General features: G+C 37.3%; 1 protein-coding gene across 1 annotated transcript in view; it reads left to right on the top strand.

Annotated features, from left to right (window-relative positions):
• Nucleotides 1–19,044, top strand: part of LOC108702348 (transmembrane protease serine 9) — a 64,347-nt gene that overhangs the window by 17,889 nt on the left and 27,414 nt on the right. The window contains exons 7-12 of the mRNA XM_041578124.1: nt 9,230–9,307; nt 9,669–9,695; nt 15,006–15,168; nt 15,582–15,853; nt 17,071–17,240; nt 17,476–17,802. Coding sequence (XP_041434058.1) covers nt 9,230–9,307; nt 9,669–9,695; nt 15,006–15,168; nt 15,582–15,853; nt 17,071–17,240; nt 17,476–17,802 — 1,037 coding nt within the window. The remainder of the gene's footprint in view (nt 1–9,229; nt 9,308–9,668; nt 9,696–15,005; nt 15,169–15,581; nt 15,854–17,070; nt 17,241–17,475; nt 17,803–19,044) is intronic.

The following is a 19,044-nucleotide window of genomic DNA, read 5'->3' as shown; positions in this document are numbered from 1 at the left end:
TTTTTTGGTGTTACTGTTCCTTTAAGGAAAGGAGACTGGCAGAAGAGGTGGCCATAAAGAGTTTTTCAGATATTCAGATGTTCAGGTCACTCAGTGATAATCTGTATTGGCTGGAAAGTTAATATTACTCTAATATATCTTGTGATGATTTTCAGATCTGTCAAAAGGTTTCCTGGCTGCCTTTTTGGACAAGGACACATAGGGGCATATTAAATGAAGGTTAAAAGTGAAAATTTGGAATAATTGAAGAATAAAATGAAGATTCTCCTCAACATCCCAAATTTAATAAAAGGAGAATACAACAAGTTTTGTAGAATTAACTTCTCAGTGGTGAAAATTCTCTTTGCATTGGTGTGAATTCCCATCTCTTCTCCAGTTGGAATTTCTCCAGCGAATATTCCCCAATTTACTAAGAGCACAAGAATACATTTTCACCAAGATAAATTTCTCCGGGTAAAGGCCAGCAAACTATCATTATAAACATAGAGCAACTACCTTATCCAAGCTTATTTTACATATACAGTACTACATTTCTTCATGGTGAAGAATTATATTTTATGGGGGGGGGATGTAACTAGCAAATTGTCATAGAGAATTTACGCCATTAGTAAATTCATCACTTTTCTCTTTAAAAAGGGTATTTTTAGTAAACATGAGATGTGTTGTGAAAATACAACTGGCAAATTAAGGTGAACTTTGGTTAAGTTAGACAAGGCGAAAATTCACACGTAACACAGTGATCCCCAACTAGTGGTTCACCAACTCCTTGGCTGGTGCTCTCTAAGCAGGAGCTTATTTTTAAATTCCAGGCTTGGAGGCAAGTTTTGGTTACATAAAAACCAGTTGTATTGCCAAACAGAGTCTCCTGTAATGTGCCAGTCCTCATAGGGGTTACCATATATCCGTGCTCATTTCATGCTTGTGTTGCTCCCCAAATCTTTTTGCATTTGAATGTGACTCACGGGTACAAAATATCTCTGCCCATAATTCTTTAATTAAGGCATAACGAAGCCTATTAGTTTTGGTTGTAAGGCAGTGCTTTGTGTGTGGCATGAGGCATGTGAACACCTTCATTTTTAGCTGACTTGATAGATCTGGGGCTGATTCCAGTCAAATATAGACACATTCACCAATGAATTCAATATCAATCAACATCGTCTGATCAGCCCAAATAATATTTTCGGAAGTGGCCCCATAAGTGGAATGATCTTTTGTCAATTAAAATAAAAAACATTTTTCACAAATCGTATTTTTTTCTCTAAAAATGTTTGTTTTTGCATTTCTCCAAAGCTCCAAAATGGTACATTTATCAAGGGGCAGATTTACCAAGGGTCAAAGTGAATTCGAAGTGAATTTCCGAATTCAAAAACGTCGAATTTCGAAGTAATTTTTGGGTACTTCAACCATCGAATAGGCCAAATTCGACTTAGATTTGAATTGAAAATACTTTGAATATTCGACCATTTCAAAATCGAAGTACTATCTCTTTAAAAAAGTTAGACTTCGACACTTCTCCACCTTAAACCTGCCGAATTGCTATGTTAGCCTGTGGGGACCTCCTAGAACCTATAGCCAAAATTTGGCTAAGTTTTAAAAAGTCGAAGTATTTTTTTTGAAAATTGTTCGATTGATTGATTAAATCGTTCGAACCGATCGATTCAAACAATTTCTACGATCGTATGATTTAAATTCAAAAAGAAAAGTTCGACTATCGAATTTGGCCTATTCAATGGTCGAATTTCAAAGTTTTTTAACGTTGAAATTCGACCCTTGATAAATGTGCCCACAAGTGTAAAAACCACACAAACTCTAATACAATAATCCTAGTGGACCTATTTTTAACTTCAGTAGTGATGACTTGATGGCAAAATTTCGCACTTTGCCATCTGCGAAGAAATCTGTAGTTAACAACTTTTATGGTGTTTGTGGTTTTCAAGAAATAGAGTTTAATTGTGGATTCAGAAACATCTAAAACCATGAAACCATTACACTTCATTCTTAAATAAATAATTAATAAATAATTAATCAATATTTTAATTTAATCTGCTCTTGTGTTCTCAAGAAGATATTTTGGGGGAAATTTAGCTTTAATATTTCAACGATGTAGTATATTTTGAATATTGTTTATTATTATTAATAATAATAATAGGTTTATGCTTACATGGTATTATTTATTAGCATTTAACATGTTTTTTAGCAAAAATAATGAACTAGAGGGATAGAGAAAGTGGACTCAAATGTTTTTTTGGGGGTATAAGGGGGTCCTAATAGATATGCATACGTTTGCTCCAAACAAATAATTTTTCTAATTACATTTTTTTTATTATTTTTCTATACTAGTATTTCCCATGTTAGTACTGTGTTCCACACAAAAAGATTAAAACAATATTCTATTTTATCAGCTCTGTTATTCTATTCTATTCAACCGTTTATATTTTTGAAGCAATTTGAGATTTTGTTTTGAAATAAAGTGAGGTATTTGTTGGGGCTTTCCATTTAGCTAAACGAGTTTTGTTTAAACCTTCTAATAGGGAAGTGCTTTGAGATGATTGAGCTTGCCTTCAACAGTATTGAAAGGATTAAATATAGCAAAAAAATATATCTAATTGTTTTGTAAACAAAAATGTTCTGATTAGAATGAAATCACATATTTTGATTTCATTAATACAGTACTTTTGTTTTACATCACCATCTTCCAGAAAAAAGGTCATTATTATTGTTGTAAAGAGCAGTCACTTGAATTACTATATATATATACAGTATATATATATATATTTATATATATATATATATATATATATATATATATATATATATATATATATATATATATATAAATAAAAGTAATTATTATATATATATATATATATTATATATATATATTATATATATTATATATATATATATACATAACTGAAGCTATCTTGATGCACTAAAAATCGTTGTACTATACTAGAATGCTGCCATACTGTTCATAAAACAGGAGCAATATCTTGTGTTAGGGAGCTGTTATGTGGTTACCTTCCCATTGTTCTATTGTTAGGCTGCTGGGGGAGAGGGAGGGGGGTGATATCACTCCAACTTGCTGTGCAGCAGTAAAGAGTGACTGAAGTTTATCAGAGCACAAGTCACATGACTGGGGGCAGCTGGGAAACTGACAATATGTCTAGCCCCATGTCAGATTTCAAATTTAAATATGAAAAAATCAGTTCTCTTTTTAAAATGGATTTTATTGCAGAAGTCTGCTGGAGTAGAACTATAAACTGATGCCTTTAAGCCTCCCTGAATGGGAAGGTTTCATTTTAAAACATTTTATTTGGTTCTCTCCTCTGATTTAAAGATACAAAATGTGAGCTGACTTGCTCCTTAAGGCAGAGACACACGGGAAGATTCGGGGAGATAGAGAAAGTGGACTCAAATGTTTTTTTGGGGGTATAAGGGGGTCTTCTTCAGACAACTAATCTCCCTGAAAAGCCTTCCCGCCGGCTAGAATCTAAATCGACGGCAGGAGGGCACTCGGATCGCTTCGTTTTCCGAAGTCGCCTAAAGTTGCCTGATGAGGAAACTTTGGGCAACTTCGACAAATGAAGTGCTCCGAAGTGCCATTCCACCAGTGATTTTGATTCTAGCCGGTGGGAAGACTTTTCGGGGAGATTAGTCGTCGGAAGAAGAGGCGATTTGTCGCTGGGCGACTAGATCTCCGAGAATCTTTGCATGTGCCCTTAGAGAATAGAAATCCCTTTTGCTTAGATATAGAGAGGACTAAAAGCTGTCTGAAACTTCATTAGGGCTCTTCCAAAACTAAAGGTCATATAAGACAGCTACTAAATACATTGGAGCCAATGAGTGTTTTTTTTTTCATGGTGACATTTTTTGGTGGTTTCTTAAATATATATTTGTTAATTCATAACTGGAGAAAAAACACTCAATACTCAATACTCTTCAGTCTAAAATTCTACAAGCACTTTTCCCCAAAGGAGAGATACATCCCACAAGGCAACTTTGGACGACTTCAGAAATCCGTAGCGATCCCGACAGCGATTCATATTCTTGCTGGCAGGGAAGGCATTGCAGAGAGATTAGTAGCGCAAAGTAGAGGAGATTTGTCACTGGGCAACTAATCTCCCCGTCTGCCTCAACCCTAAGAGTAAACCAGATGGAAACACCTGCACTGTACTTGATTGTAAAAATTAAAAAAACACAAAGACAGCACATCTTTAGAACAACATTGCTTGTACTAAAAGTATACACCTAATTGCATGATCCATTCTTCAACTATAAGAAACACTGGGGGTCATTTATCAACACTGGGCAAATTTGCCCATGGGCGGTGACCCATGGTAACCAATCAAATTGCTGCATTCATTGTTCTGCTTGCAGCTGGTTTCAAAAAGCTAATCACTGATTGGTTGCTATAGGTAACTGCCCGTGGGCAAATTTGCCCAGTGTTGATAAATGAGCCCCACTATCTACATATTTGAAGACAAACTGAGCTCTAATGCCAGTGTCCTTTTAATTATAGCTTGTCATTCAATGGTGATGGTGGTCCCACAAGCAGCAGGGTTATTTTCTACTATTTCTGGCAATGCTCTCTTATTGGGTTTCCTAGTTCAACAGAGTTCTACAACTCTGTAATCCTAATGGGGAAGATTAGTTAAGGCAATTACATGTAGCTTCCAATAGGCTGGAATCAATTAATGCAGGAGGTGGAAGGACCTGAGGCTTGAGGGAGTGACTAGGTTTTTCTAGACCAAGGATTTACAACTTAAGCCTCTGAAGTATCAATGCAGATTTCAAAGATATTTCTAAGTGAGCATATGATCAGCTGTCTAATTCCTGTAAGTAATGCTAAGAAAGATTGATGCTTTGTCCTTCATGACTGTTTGACTTCTAGGGAAAAAAATTTAACTTTAAGCAAGAATTTAAGTGGACTAGAAAATATGTCCTTTGCAAGTGATGTGCAGAAGAATTATCTGAGGGTCAGCTTTTCGAGGTTTTAAATGCTAATTTGTGTAGTACAAACCTGGGCTAACTAGAGGAAAATGAATGTATTGCTTTAAGCCAGCCCCAGCATCTGATGCAGCGTCCTACTCCAGTGATGTACTAGAAGACTTCCATGTACAGAATGTCTATTCCTCTAAAATAAAGCTAGCCCACGGCAAATGAGATCCTTGAGAACCTCCCGGGGATTGTACTGGATATACAAAATATCTGAAATACTAAACATTCAGAATTACTTTACATTACTGTTTATATGTTATACCTCATACAAGTTTTAAGACATTGACCTAATCCCTTTCTTTGAGACCATGTTTGCCCACTTACCTTTATCAGCTTAAGATGATTTGCACTTAATTATATTACATAGGTGCTAAAGTGCATCAGTTACCCATCTCAACCAATCAAATCTTTGCTTTTTAATTAATAGTAGACTAATAGTTAATCACTGATTGGTTTCTACTGGTGACAAGCATGCATGTTAGAACTGTAGATGTCTGTGCATCCCTTGTCATTCTCTTCTCTTCTTGTGGCTTCAGATATTTCTTAAAATTAATTGCAAGACTCTTTGAAGGACAGTATAGTAAATAATTCTACAGGGGTTTATATCTACAGGGGTGTATAGTAGGAAACGTTTCAAGACAATACAAGTAATAAGATGATGATGAGCTCAGCCATGCTGTTAAGGTAATAGTATAATTATAAAAGAGAACAAAGTACAAAAAAGTTAAACTTTTTTTTAAGAAACATATTTATACAATGGGAAGAGAATAGCCAGTCAAAAAATGGCCATAGTCAACGGGAAACAACCCTCAGTTACATTAATCAAAAATAGAATAAAAAAGTTTCCCATAACAAACACCTCCATAAAATTCCTTTTATTCACAAGTCAAATTAAAACAGACATACAGACCCCATGGTATTCCACCTAAAACGTTTCATACCCTCCGGTACTTATTCATAGGCAGTTACACCAAGGCATAATTGTACATCTCTTACTCTTTTAATATGACTTTTGAAAAAAAGGAATTTCATGGAAGAATTCGTTACGGCATAGTTTTTTCTGTTTTTGATCTATCAAAACAGCGCAAATTTGCCAGTGAGCAGTAACCACTGGCAACCAATCAAATTATTGCATTCATTATTCTACCTGCAGCTGGCTGAAAAAAAAGCCATTAGCTGATTGGTTGCTATGGTATGCTGCCCGTAGGCAAATTTGCCCAGTGTTGGTGGATGATACCCTTTAAAACAGGGGTCCCCAACCTTTTTTAATCGTGAGCCACGTTCAAATGTAAAAAGAGTTGGGGAGCAACACAAGCATGAGAAAGTCCCTTGCGGTGCCAAATAAGGGCTGTGATTGGCCATTTGGTAGCCCATATGTGGACTGGCAGCCTACAGGAGACTCTACTTGGCACTATACTTTTTTATGTGATTGAAACTTTCTTCCATGTCTGGAATTTAAAAATAAAGTTAGTTATAAGTGCAATAATATAAAATCAAGATTCTTCATAACATGATTTTTCACTTTGAGAAATGAATGTTTGTTTTGAAGATCACAGTAGAAATAAGACTAAGATCTGCAAAATCGAGGCTTTTAGAACCCCATCTACTAAGCACTTGCACCTAAACCTTCCAACACTACCAACACAAAGAAACCCGTGTATTTTATTCCTGCCATAACCAGGTTTCCCTATTGCCTTGTGTCTCCAAAGGCTCCTCACTTGGTCATTTAGACTGAATGGCCAACATGGAGTTTTCCAGAGAATGCTCATGTGGCACCACCTCAAGTCCATCTCGTTTGAAGCAAATGTGCCCACGTAGAGATGGGAGTACCTCTTGGCACACATGGGAGCTTTGCGCTCATTCATTGTTTTTGTACCTTGCCCCCTTTTCTTTTACAGTATTAAGAAGGAACGCTCATCAAGGCTCTATAAGCATAACCACAGCTTTAAAAACATATCCTTGTGGAAAAAAAGGAGAAAAAAATCTTAATAGGCTGAAGGGATAAATGTGAAGACCAGATAATATTGCTGTTTAGAGGATTTACAAAAATAAGTCTGTCCAGACTTTAAATATCAGTAAGAATGTCTGTAATTAGAAATGATCCTTCTTATTGAGAAATTCAGTGCCTGGAGCACAGTAAATAGAACAAACTGTCAGCTGTCATCTCTTCAGTGAACTTGCTGGGCCAGTTTTCTCCGCTTTGTAAAACGTGTATGGCTTCTCATGTGGCTTCCCAAGTGAGTGGGCAGAAAGCAGGTAACATTAACAAGGGAGTGTGAGTCGTTTCCAATATATAATGACTTTAGTAACGTCCTAAAAAAAATATTGTGGTATGGCAAGAGTTCACCTTTGCAACTCTTTGGACAGGATAGGAAAAAAAAGTAATTTTGTAATAATTATAGAATCTTTAGATTTTTTTTATTTGAAGTGCAACACAGTTGTGCTTAGTACAGGGAATACCTATGCTTCCATAGTTTTATGGGATCTCTCTGTATGATTATGAGCAAACTTAGGGGACTGTTCCTGCTGAATTGTGCTTAGTACAGGGGAATACCTATGTTGCCATAGTTTTATGGGATCTCTCTTTACAGACTATGAGCAGATTTAGGGACTGTTCCTGCTGAATTGTGCTTAGTACAGGGAATACCTATGCTGCCATAGTTTTATGGGATCTCTCTGTACAGATTATGAGCAAATTTAGGGGACCGTTCCTGCTGAATTGTGCTTAGTACAGGGAATACCTATGCTGCCATAGTTTTATGGGATCTCTCTTTACAGACTATGAGCAAAGTTAGGGGCTGTTCCTGCTTAATTGTGCTTAGTACAGGGAATACCTATGCTGCCATAGTTTTATGGGATCTCTCTTTACAGACTATGAGCAAACTTAGGGGCTGTTCCTGCTGAATTGTGCTTAGTACAGGGAATACCTATGCTGCCATAGTTTTATGGGATCTCTCTGTACAGACTATGAGCAAACTTAGGGACTGTTCCTGCTGAATTGTGCTTAGTACAGGGAATACCTATGCTGTCATAGTTTTATGGGATCTCTCTGTACAGACTATGAGCAAACTTAGGGACTGTTCCTGCGGAATTGTGCTTAGTACAGGGGAATACCTATGCTGCCATAGTTTTATGGGATCTCTCTGTACAGACTATGAGCAAACTTAGGGGCTGTTCCTGCTGAATTGTGCTTAGTACAGGGAATACCTATGGCTCGGTTTCTCAGCTACACTGTCTATGCCACTTTTTTATGTAAACATGCCTCCTGCTGCCATCCACTTCTTGGACATCTCTACAATAATGTTCATATAATAATGTTCAATACTGTTCTTATGTTCAATAAACCCTAAATCATAGTTCCTACTGAACATTCTTATCCATAAAAGTCCGTATTAATCTGATTAATCTTTATCTACCTTCCCAATCTTCTTTCTCTACTGGCCCTCACATAATATCATCTTGTACTCTTCTCACATGATTCTTTTTGCCTTTAGCCATACATTATATAAATTGTATTATAAACCAAGCCTATTTACAAATATTGTGTTGTCAGGCTGCTATGCCTTTTATTAAAACCAAATAAATAAAATAAACTGTGTGTGTGTGTGTTAAGGGAACAATTTGTAACTTCATTATTACAACACCAGTTTCAAGGATTTGTGCCATACCTGGAGGGTAATTGCTGCAAAGTAAACCAGCAACATATTCATATGAAAACATAACATATACAACAATAGGACAAGGGGAGGGATATGACTAGAGAAGGTATTAATGGTCCAGGATCACTTATGGCACCATAAGGAATTGAAGGCACGTCCTCAAGAAGAGGTATTTTCTTACAGTGAAACAAAAGGAAAGAGAAGTCTGGGGCAGAACAAGGTGTGCGAGGGAATAGACACAAGAAACAGAACTATCAGGTACAAGGAAATCAAAAGATCTGGAGGATTAACAAAGAGGTAATTTAGAAGGAAAGGAAGAAGACATAAGTGGGGGGACAAATGCCAAAGGAAACACAATAACCCATGACTTCGCCCAACAGGTAAATATTTGAAAAAACAAACTGCAAAGAGATGTGGGTTACTGTCTAGTAATATTCCATGATAAGTCCCCTCGAGACTGGTATGACTGGTCTTGGAGAACTTGGAGTAACACAGACCTTCCAGTGAAATCTGATAGAAAGGTGTGACAGTGATGCAGCTGAAACAGAAAACTTCATCCACCTGAAAAGACTTGCTGCTGTCACACACCGAAAAGATGAGTCTCTGTCTCTGGACAGTGTCCGGTTTTAGCCTTCTCCTTGCAGTTGGTGAGTAGACGTCCTACTCTTGTATAGAGTTAGAGTGGTCATTCCATAGTTTGTCAAGCCAGCACCATTCCTATATCTTCTTTCCTATATCGAGGTTTTAATGGAACCAGTGTGGGTACTTGCAATTTACATGACCAAAAAGGTTTAATTATTAAGGTGTAAGGTGATCATGGGGCATTGAGGTTATTTATTAGCACCAGGAAAGTGTGAAATGCAAGACGGACATGCATCCATATTGTGTTTTGTCTTAGACAGTGGCAGGTGTTAAATGTCCCAACTCGGTCTACTTGTCACTACATGTGATACAGTTTGTGCTTCAGAATTCCCTAATAATGATCATATCTTATTTTGACCTTTTCAGGTTTCAAGGTGACGGCTGCTTCTTCGGGTAAATATGAAAGAATTTTTATTGAAAGGTGGAACATGTTATTAAAGGGGTTGCTCACATTGAAATTAACTTTTAATTTGATGTAGAGAGGGATACTCTGAGACAATTTGCAATTGGTTTTCATTTTTTATTATTTGTGGTTTTTGAGTTATTTAGCTTTTTATTCAGCAGCTCTCCAGTTTGCTATGTCAGCCATTTTGTTGCTACAGTGAAAATGACCCTAACAACTACAGTATGTATAGATTTTAATTGGAGACTGGAATATGATAAGAAGAGTGCCAGAAAGATGAGTTATAGAGGTAGCAATAGCAACAAATTTGTAGCCTTACAGAACATTACTTTTTTAGATGGGGTCAGTGACCCCCATCTGAAATCTGGAAAGAGTCAAAAGAAGAAGGCAAATAATTAAAAAAACTATATTAAAAAAAATAATGACGACCAATTGAAAAATTGCTTTGAATTGGCTATTCTTTAACACAGGAGTGCCCATACTTTACTAATGTTGGGTTTACTTTAGTGATGTTGTCCCATTATGATCTACATCCATAATAGCATTTTGTATTAAATATTATATTGATTTATGGGAAAATATATTACTATATTTAAGTATTTTATTATTTGTTATGTATTATATTAGTATGATGTTATTGTATTGTTATTATTATAATAATCATACATTTTTATTAAATATTTCTTGTGTAACCTTAACAGAATAAATATCTGAATTAAACAGAAGGGTGATTTAAGGCCCCCATACACGGAAGACCAAGTTGGCACCTTATTGGCCTGTGTGTGGGGCCACCAGATGGACTTCCCCGATTGACCTCGATTGGGCAGGTTAAAAAATCCCATCAGATCGTGGCCATCTGTGCGTTGATGCAGTCCCGCGATCCAACCGCTCGTATCGGATGCATTATGATCCGATTATTGGGCCCTAGGGCCCATGTTCGGATCGGCCCGATATCGGGGAGAGATCTGCTCGTTTGGCAACAGCACCAAACAAACAGATCTCTATGTCTAGTCTTGAGCTGTAGATCTCAAGACTAGACAGTGTCTTGAGATCTACTGATTACCAGCTAAAGGTCTACTGGTAGATCCCTATCAACCTTTTGGGCACCCCTGCCTTAACATATTAAAAACACTACAAATAAAAAATAGTACAGTGAGGCTGGTGCTTTTTAATTGTCTCTGAGAGAAGACAGTAGCAACTGCAGTGCCGCACGTTATAATTTCCTTCAAACATTATTCACTTGAGAGAGCAACTGCGTTTACAACTGTCATTCACAGCTGCCATGTCAACTGCCATTGACTTTCTCAGAGATTTATTATGTGGATGAGAAAGCCATAAAGCTGCAATCACCTTAAGATGTTCAAATCTGTATTGAGCAATATGTTTATGATACAGGTATGGGATCCGTTATCCGGAAACCCATCATCCAGAAAGATCCGAATTATGGAATGGCCATCTCCCATAGACATTATAATCAGATAATTAAAATTTGCAAAAAAATTTTCCTTTTTTCTCTGTGATAATAAAAAAGTACCTTGTATTTGGTCCAAACTAAGATATACAGTAATTAATCCTTATTGAACTCAAAACCAGCCTATTGGTTTATTTAATGTTTACATGATTTTCTAGTGGAATCAAGGTATGAAGATCCAAATTACAGAAAAATCAGTAAACCAGAAAACCCCATGAGTCATGAGGAAGGAGGATTAGGCTTTATTTGCAGAGACTTTAAGCACAATAAACACGACAGTACATCAGGTACTGTACACTCAACACAAAGTCCATACTGTCATAAATCATTCTGGGGGTTATGTAATGAAATGCACTAGGAGCAGTAATCCATAGCAACCAATCAGAAGTTAGGATTTACTGGTCAAATGTTTAAAAGCAAAGATCCTATTGGTTGCTATCTGTTACTGCTCCTGGGCAAACTTAATGCCTTTTATTGTGCCTAAACTCTTCCAACAAAATCCACTGTATAAATACTGCAGAAGACCCCAAATATATTTATAAAAAAATAAGACTAAAATTGGACACTTTTTTAACCACTCATGGCTTCAAGATACAGGTATGGGATCCCGGCAACCTGTTATCCAGAAAGCTCTAAATTACTCCCATAAACTTTTATCCAAGTAATCCACATTTTTAAAAATGATCCCAACTAAGATGTAATTAAGCATTATCGGGTTTGTTTAATGTTTACATAATTTTCTAGCAGACTTAAGGTATAAATTATGGAAAGATCTGTTATCAAGAAAGTCCCAGGTCCGGAGGATGCTGGATAACAGGTCCCATACCTGTATAACTAAAATATATTTGGTATAATTTAAAACAAGCCTATATTTCTACATTCAAACTGCTTCAGCATCTCTAATGTGTTGCATTTAAAAGTAATTAAAGTAACTTGACAGGTGTTTGAAAAAAGATCAATTTCTAAGAATATATTAAATGTTGAGCATGCTAAGGATGAGGGTTAACTTACCAAATGTGATGGGGGTCCAGGTGATTAAGGCTTAGACCTTCTGCTCGGGGTGGCAAACACCATGCAAATGTGTAAAGATAGGCTGGCACACTCTGTTAATAGATGCAGTTAAAAAGTATTTATTTAAAGGGATACTGTCATGGAAAAAAATTTTTTTTCAAAATGAACAAATTTTTTTTCAAAATGAACAAATTTTTTTTCAAAATGAATCAGTTAATAGTGCTGTTCCAGCAGAATTCTGCACTGAAATCCATTTCTCAAAAGAGCAAACAGATTTTTTTATATTCAATTTTGAAATCGGACATGGGTCTAGACATTTTGTCAATTTCCCAGCTGCCCCCAGTCATGTGACTTGTGCCTGCACTTTAAGAGAGAAATGCTTTCTGGTAGGCTGCTGTTTTTCCTTCTCAATGTAACTGAATGTGTCTCAGTGAGACATGGGTTTTTACTATTGAGTGTTGTTCTTATATCTACCAGGCAGCTGTTATCTTGTGTTAGGGAGCTGCTATCTGGTTACCTTCCCATTGTTCTTTTGTTTGGCTGCTGGGGGGGAAAAGGGAGGGGGTGATATCACTCCAACTTGCAGTACAGTAGTAAAGAGTGATTGAAGTTTATCAGAGCACAAGTCACATGACTGGGGGCAGCTGGGAAATTGACAATATGTCTAGCCCCATGTCAGATTTCAAAATTGAATATAAAAAAATCTGTTTGCTCTTTTGAGAAATTGATTTCAGTGCAGAATTCTGCTGGAGTAGCACTATTAACTGATTCATTTTGAAAAAAAAATGTTTTCCCATGACAGTATCCCTTTAAGCAAAAAACATCTCAAAAAAGCCTTATGCATTTTGTGCCTTGGGGGCACTTAGTCATAGGCTAATGAAAAGGCATAAAACGTGTCTATCAATGGTTTGTGTCAGCCCATCTGTACATATTTGCAAGGTGTTTGAAAACCCACATTATCTAGGATTTATAACAGCCGTTAATTTGACCCAAACTAAAGGGCAAATCTAAAAAAAACAAAAAAGAAATCATAGTAGACTTTCAAAATGACTTCTTTAAAATGTATTTAACACACAATTTTATTAAAATATATGGCTGGCTGAGAACACTCCATTAAAAAAAAATTCTAATTATATACAATTCATCTGTTTCATGGCTCCAAAAAATGATTTTACAACACATACATAAAAATCACAATTTATTTGAGGATAGCGGCAAGTGATAGCAGAAGACAATAAAAATATAAAAAACATACTAAAATGTAGCAGTATTGCAAAAACTCCAGCAATGGCAGGCACATCAGAATAAGGACTAATGCAGATTGTTGCCTTAGTATTTGCTCTAAATCAACCTATGGGGTATATAGGGTTCAATCACTTGGCTGTGGAGCAGGGCCTTTATGTTTATAAAATCCTCATTAGGTCAAAAGTCCACAATTTTGGTGAAGTAGTCCTTGCAAACTTATTATAGACCCAATTTAGGATGGATAAAAATGTGAGATGTTATAGGGAGATTATTGGTTTGTCTGGCTGCACACTGATGTATACACTTTAGAAGGATCTATTGTGATGCCCAACTCCACCAAAACTGGTGACCTTAAAGCCCCCTGTCTACTCTGTTATTTGAAGTTTTTACTCTGTTCCTCTCAAGTGCATTCTGTTTAGCTCCCTGTCCACCGCAATAAAAGGTCCTACTCATTGTGGTCTCTCCACCACCGATGTTCCCTTTCAGTCCACTCTCCTCATTGACAGAACTTCATCAGGCAGTGACTGCTTAAAATTTATCAATATACTATTAGCTTCAAGGTGATTGGTTTCCATTAACTACATAACTTTTCTAAGCTCTATTTAAAGTCATTTTCCTTATATACATAGTTACATAGTTAAGTTGGGGTTGTAAAAAGTCTAAAGACAAGAAATCATCCAAGCCATTCTTAAAGACATTAACAGAATCAACCATCAGAACATCATCTAGCAGGGCATTTCCCAACTTCACTGTCTTTACTGTGGAGAACCCCCTGGGCTGCTCCAAAAGAAAGTTCTTTACCAAATAATGTAACCTTACTGTGAATTATAAATACATTAAGGGGCAGATTTAACAAGGGTCGAATTTCGAAGTGAAAAAAACTTTGAAATTCAACCATTGAATAGGGAAGTCAGACATTTGAAGTCGAAGGATTTTTAAGATTGTATGATCGTACTTCAAATTGTACGATCGTACAATTTAATCATACGATCGCACGATTTTACAAAAAAATCCTTCGACTTCTCAAAATGTAGCCAAATGTTGTCTATGGGGTTCTAGGAGGTCCCCATAGGCTAACATAGCAATTCGTCAGGTTTAAGGTGGTGAAGTGTCGAACTCAAAGTTTTTTAAAGAGACAGTACATCGATTTTCAAATGGTCGAATTTGTGAAGTATTTTCAATCGAATCGAAGTCGAATTTGGCCTATTCGATGGTCGAAGTACCCAAAAATTACTTTGAAATTTGAAGTTTTTGAATTCGAAAATGCACTTCGACCATAAGTAAATGGGCCCCTAAAAGTCACCAAGTAGGTAGGATGTCCAGGTATAAGTTCAAACACTTGCTTAGGGGTCTTCAGTTAGTCTTAGAACTCTAATATTACAATTTTTTTCACGTTCGATTAGAAGGATATATTTTACAGGGTAGACATGGATTTTCTGTCTCTTTTGATATGTGATCATCATAGTTTTCCATTCTCTGATACAGTTGATTTTAGACATTTACAGATTTGCACAATCATATGCATTTATGGATTATTAAAACTTAATTTGTATCTTCTTTATATATAATATAGGTTGTGGCAAGCCAGTATTCACAGACCGCATAGTAGGTGGTAATAATGCAGTGTTTGGAAAGTGGCCTTGGCAAGCCAGCATACTTAATCAGAATTCTCATGTCTGTGGAGGTTCCCTTGTGTCCAGTAACTGGGTGGTGTCAGCGGCACATTGTTTTCCCAGGTAAGGAACCGGTAAAGAGGGAATAAGATTCAAGTAGGGGGATTGATGTGTCCCTATGAGAGTTGCAGGTTGACTTACACAAGTTTCCTTCTGTCCAGGTTAGTCAACCAAATTTGTTCAAAATGGGTTCCCGTTTTTATGGTTTTCATGGTGTAATTGTATGGTACCAGATCTGGATATCCTTCACCAAAGGGCAACTATGCCTGGTGGAAACCTAGAAACCAAAGGGCTGTTATAATTCCAAACTGTAAAAATACCAAGCAAAAAATTAAATAATTCAGAAATAATAAATAACAGAAAATAACGACCAGCTCAGACATTTGAAATTAGAATTGTTGATTTAGATTTTCCCAGACATTTCCATTAGAGCTTTTATGGTCTAACAAAGGAGGCTTTAATGTTTTATATTTCAGGGGCTACAGGATAGAAAATATCAGGGTTTTACTGGGTTGTAACAGTCTCACGAATCTAAACTCCGAAGCAGTCGTCACCCGTGTGAAACGCGTCATTACCTACCCATTGTACACGGAAGATGGAAGCAGTGGAGATTTATCTCTGGTGGAAATGGCAAGCCCTGTCACCTATTCCAGCTACATCCTACCTATCTGCATCCCAGTCCAAAATGATGATTTCCCATCAGGAAAGATGTGCTGGGTGACTGGTTGGGGAGACATTCAAAGTGATGGTGAGGACAAGCGGAACGTAGGGGCTCAGTGATTCATCTGACATGTTCTTTAGGTTTAATATTTCCCGGTTTCTTGTTAGCTATAACTTTGCTTCACCTCCTAATACGTATCATAATTCCCACTGTTGATGTTCATTGTATACACTAAATCATCTGTATATACTACTCTAGAGAAAGAACCTAGTAAAGGGTGGGATTTTCAAAAGTTAGCTTTATCTGGCAAACAATGTAAACTAAAGTCCCAAAACTTGGCTCTCCTCTATTAACCCTATCAACCATTTTCTCTTTCAGTCATCAGTAAATACTCCCTACAACCAGTTTTTATATGATCAGAAGCCAACATATTTTGTTCATTGCTGCCACCAAGTTTTTTGGGAGGGAGTTGGTTCAGATAAGCTTGAAAATTAATAATATAGACCAGGGCTTCCCAACCTTTTTCACCCATGAGCCACATCCAAATGTAAAAAGAGTTGGAGAGCAACACAAGTTCCCGGGGTGCCAAATAAGGGTGGTGATTGACTATTTAATAGCTCCTATGTGGACTTGCAGCCTAAAAAAGGTTATGTTTGGCAGTACACCTGTTTTTTTATGCAATTAAAGCTTGCCTCCAAGCAGGGGTGTAACTATAGAGGAAGCAGACCCTGCGGCTGCAGGGGGGCCAGGAGGTATAGGGGGCCCCATGAGGCTCAAATTCATATACAATTTCAATATATTTTAGTAAAACAGGACAACCTCTGGATATGTTTGGGGCCCTAACATTAATTTGCTGTGGGGCCCAGTAACATCTAGTTACGCCACTGCCTCCAAGCCTGGAATTAAAAATCAAGCATCTACTTTGAGGCCACTGGGAGCAACTTCCAAGGCGTTGCTCACAAGCCACTGGTTGGGAATCACTACAAAGTAACATAGTACATAGTAAGGTTGAAAAAAGACACATGTCCATCAAGTTCAACTTTTTAACTATTTTAACCTGCCGCACTGCTAGTTGATCCAGAGGAAGCCTCTCCAATTTGCCTCAGAGGGGGGTAAATTCCTTCCTGACTCCAAAATGGCAATGGGACCAGTCCCTGGACCAACTTGTACTGTGAGCTATCTCCCATAACCCTGTATTCCCTCACTTGTAAAAAAGCCATCCAACCCCACTGCTATAGACCATATTATGTGTAGTTCCTCATTGTGAGACCCTCAGTTTAACCAAGATTTTTTTTCTATTGCAGTGAGTCTTCCCCCGCCATATTCACTCCAGGAGGTAGAAGTACCTCTCCTCAATGCGTCTTCTTGTGACGATATATACCACTACAACTCCAACATTAACCCTGCAACTAAACTGGTGCTTGACAACATGATCTGTGCCGGCTATCCAGAAGGCCAAAAAGATGCCTGTCAGGTATGGTATAGATAGCTTTTGGTGGGAAGGTTTGGATGGGGATACCAGGTAATACGATTTTAACTACTTTTCCCACCTTTCAGTTGAACTGATGAAGACAGTCAGATAAATGTGAACCATTTTCAAGTTTTCTCAACAATTTCAGTAACTTTACACTTCGTGTTTATTTTTATATTTATGGCAACCCAAGACTTGAGGCCCCAACTGATCCATACTATCTCTTCTCATTCATCAGGGAGACTCTGGTGGTCCATTGTCTTGCAAATCTGGTAACTCTTGGTTCTTGACCGGAATAGTGAGCTGGGGGGATGGCTGTGCTCAACCCAACAGGCCAGGAGTTTACACAAAGGTCTCCAGTTTTTCGTCTTGGATTAATCAGTACATAAATTTGAATGTCAATGTTACCATGCCAACTATAAGCAGCAGCAATCTCACCAACACCAGCTCAACAGAAGAAGTTTTAGCCAACACTAACTATAAAAACAGCAATAATTCAGTGGGATTGCATGCCCATGTCCCTGCATGTCTATTAGGAGCCACACTCCTTTTTTCACTTTTTAGAGCATAGGGGTTTCTGAAGAATGGATTTGGAATACAAATTCAGAGATTCAAAGAACAGCATGTGGGAATAAAGTATCTTAAGGATGCTGGGATTCCCTAATTACCATTGATTCTGTGTGCTTTCCTCCAGTATCACTGTTAGTGGCTGAGATGATGTACATGTTATTAACTCGGCACACTATTCCCTATATTCATACCACTCTGAGACCTTCCCAGGTGAAGATGAAGAACTAGAGATTGTCTACTGCAACTGAAGCTGTTTCCTTGGTCTTCTGGAATGTTTGAGGAGCATCATTTGCAATTTATTTTGCTCAGTGATCAACTTTCAGCTTCATCGGGCCTCAACACTGATAGCGAAAGTGTTAGCAATGCAAAACCGCAGAAGAAAATTAAATTTTACCTTATAATATCTGTCTGTAAAACCTTTTGGTCCAATATCTAATGGTATACTCTAATCGGTTTCATTCTTTATGTTTGTTCCTCCAGCCATTCACCCATCAGTCACATTTTGTAGCTGAGCTCCATCTCGTGGTCAAACATAGGAAATGATCAAAGTGTACAAACAATACCTTAATGATGTATTTCTTGAAACAACTTACATTTCTGGGTATGTCACATGCGGAAATGCAGAGATTATGAACTCAAGACCTAGAGACCACACATACAGGACAAATGTGATTTTATTATTATTTCCCAATTTGTTATATGTGCTTTAACAGGTAGATACTTATTTTTCACAATATCTCGGACTGGCATTGCTATGCAACACTGGTCTCTACCATGTGATTATGGAGTCAGGGCAACAACAATGAACAAAGCATAATGTTCCCCCATAACAACATCTGATGAAGCTGAAAGAGCAAACTGATGGCAGGAAAATTAGCTCAGGTTGGGCAAAGGCAGAAGAATTCATTCCAAAGCATTTGTATGAGGCATTCTAAAAAACTTCCATCATGGCGGCATAAAGAAAGAAGAATCAGAGCACCTACGCACCGTAAGGAACCAACAGGGGAAACTGCTGGGCCATGCAGAAGATTGTCATAGCAAACCCATAGATGACTGAGAACATGTGGATAGTGATAAGCAAATCTTTTGCCAAATGGTGAGAAATTAGTGAAATGCATTGAAGTCAATAGGCATCAAAAAAATGTTTTACGCGCACCAAAATTGCACTCCCAATGCATTAAAGTCAATGGACGTTTTTCTTGTGGCCACTTGTTTGTCCAAATGTATTAAAGTCAAT

Source organism: Xenopus laevis, chromosome 9_10S (genome assembly GCF_017654675.1).
Source record: "Xenopus laevis strain J_2021 chromosome 9_10S, Xenopus_laevis_v10.1, whole genome shotgun sequence".
Classification (NCBI taxonomy): domain Eukaryota; kingdom Metazoa; phylum Chordata; class Amphibia; order Anura; family Pipidae; genus Xenopus; species Xenopus laevis.
This window is presented reverse-complemented; position numbering and strand designations above follow the sequence as displayed.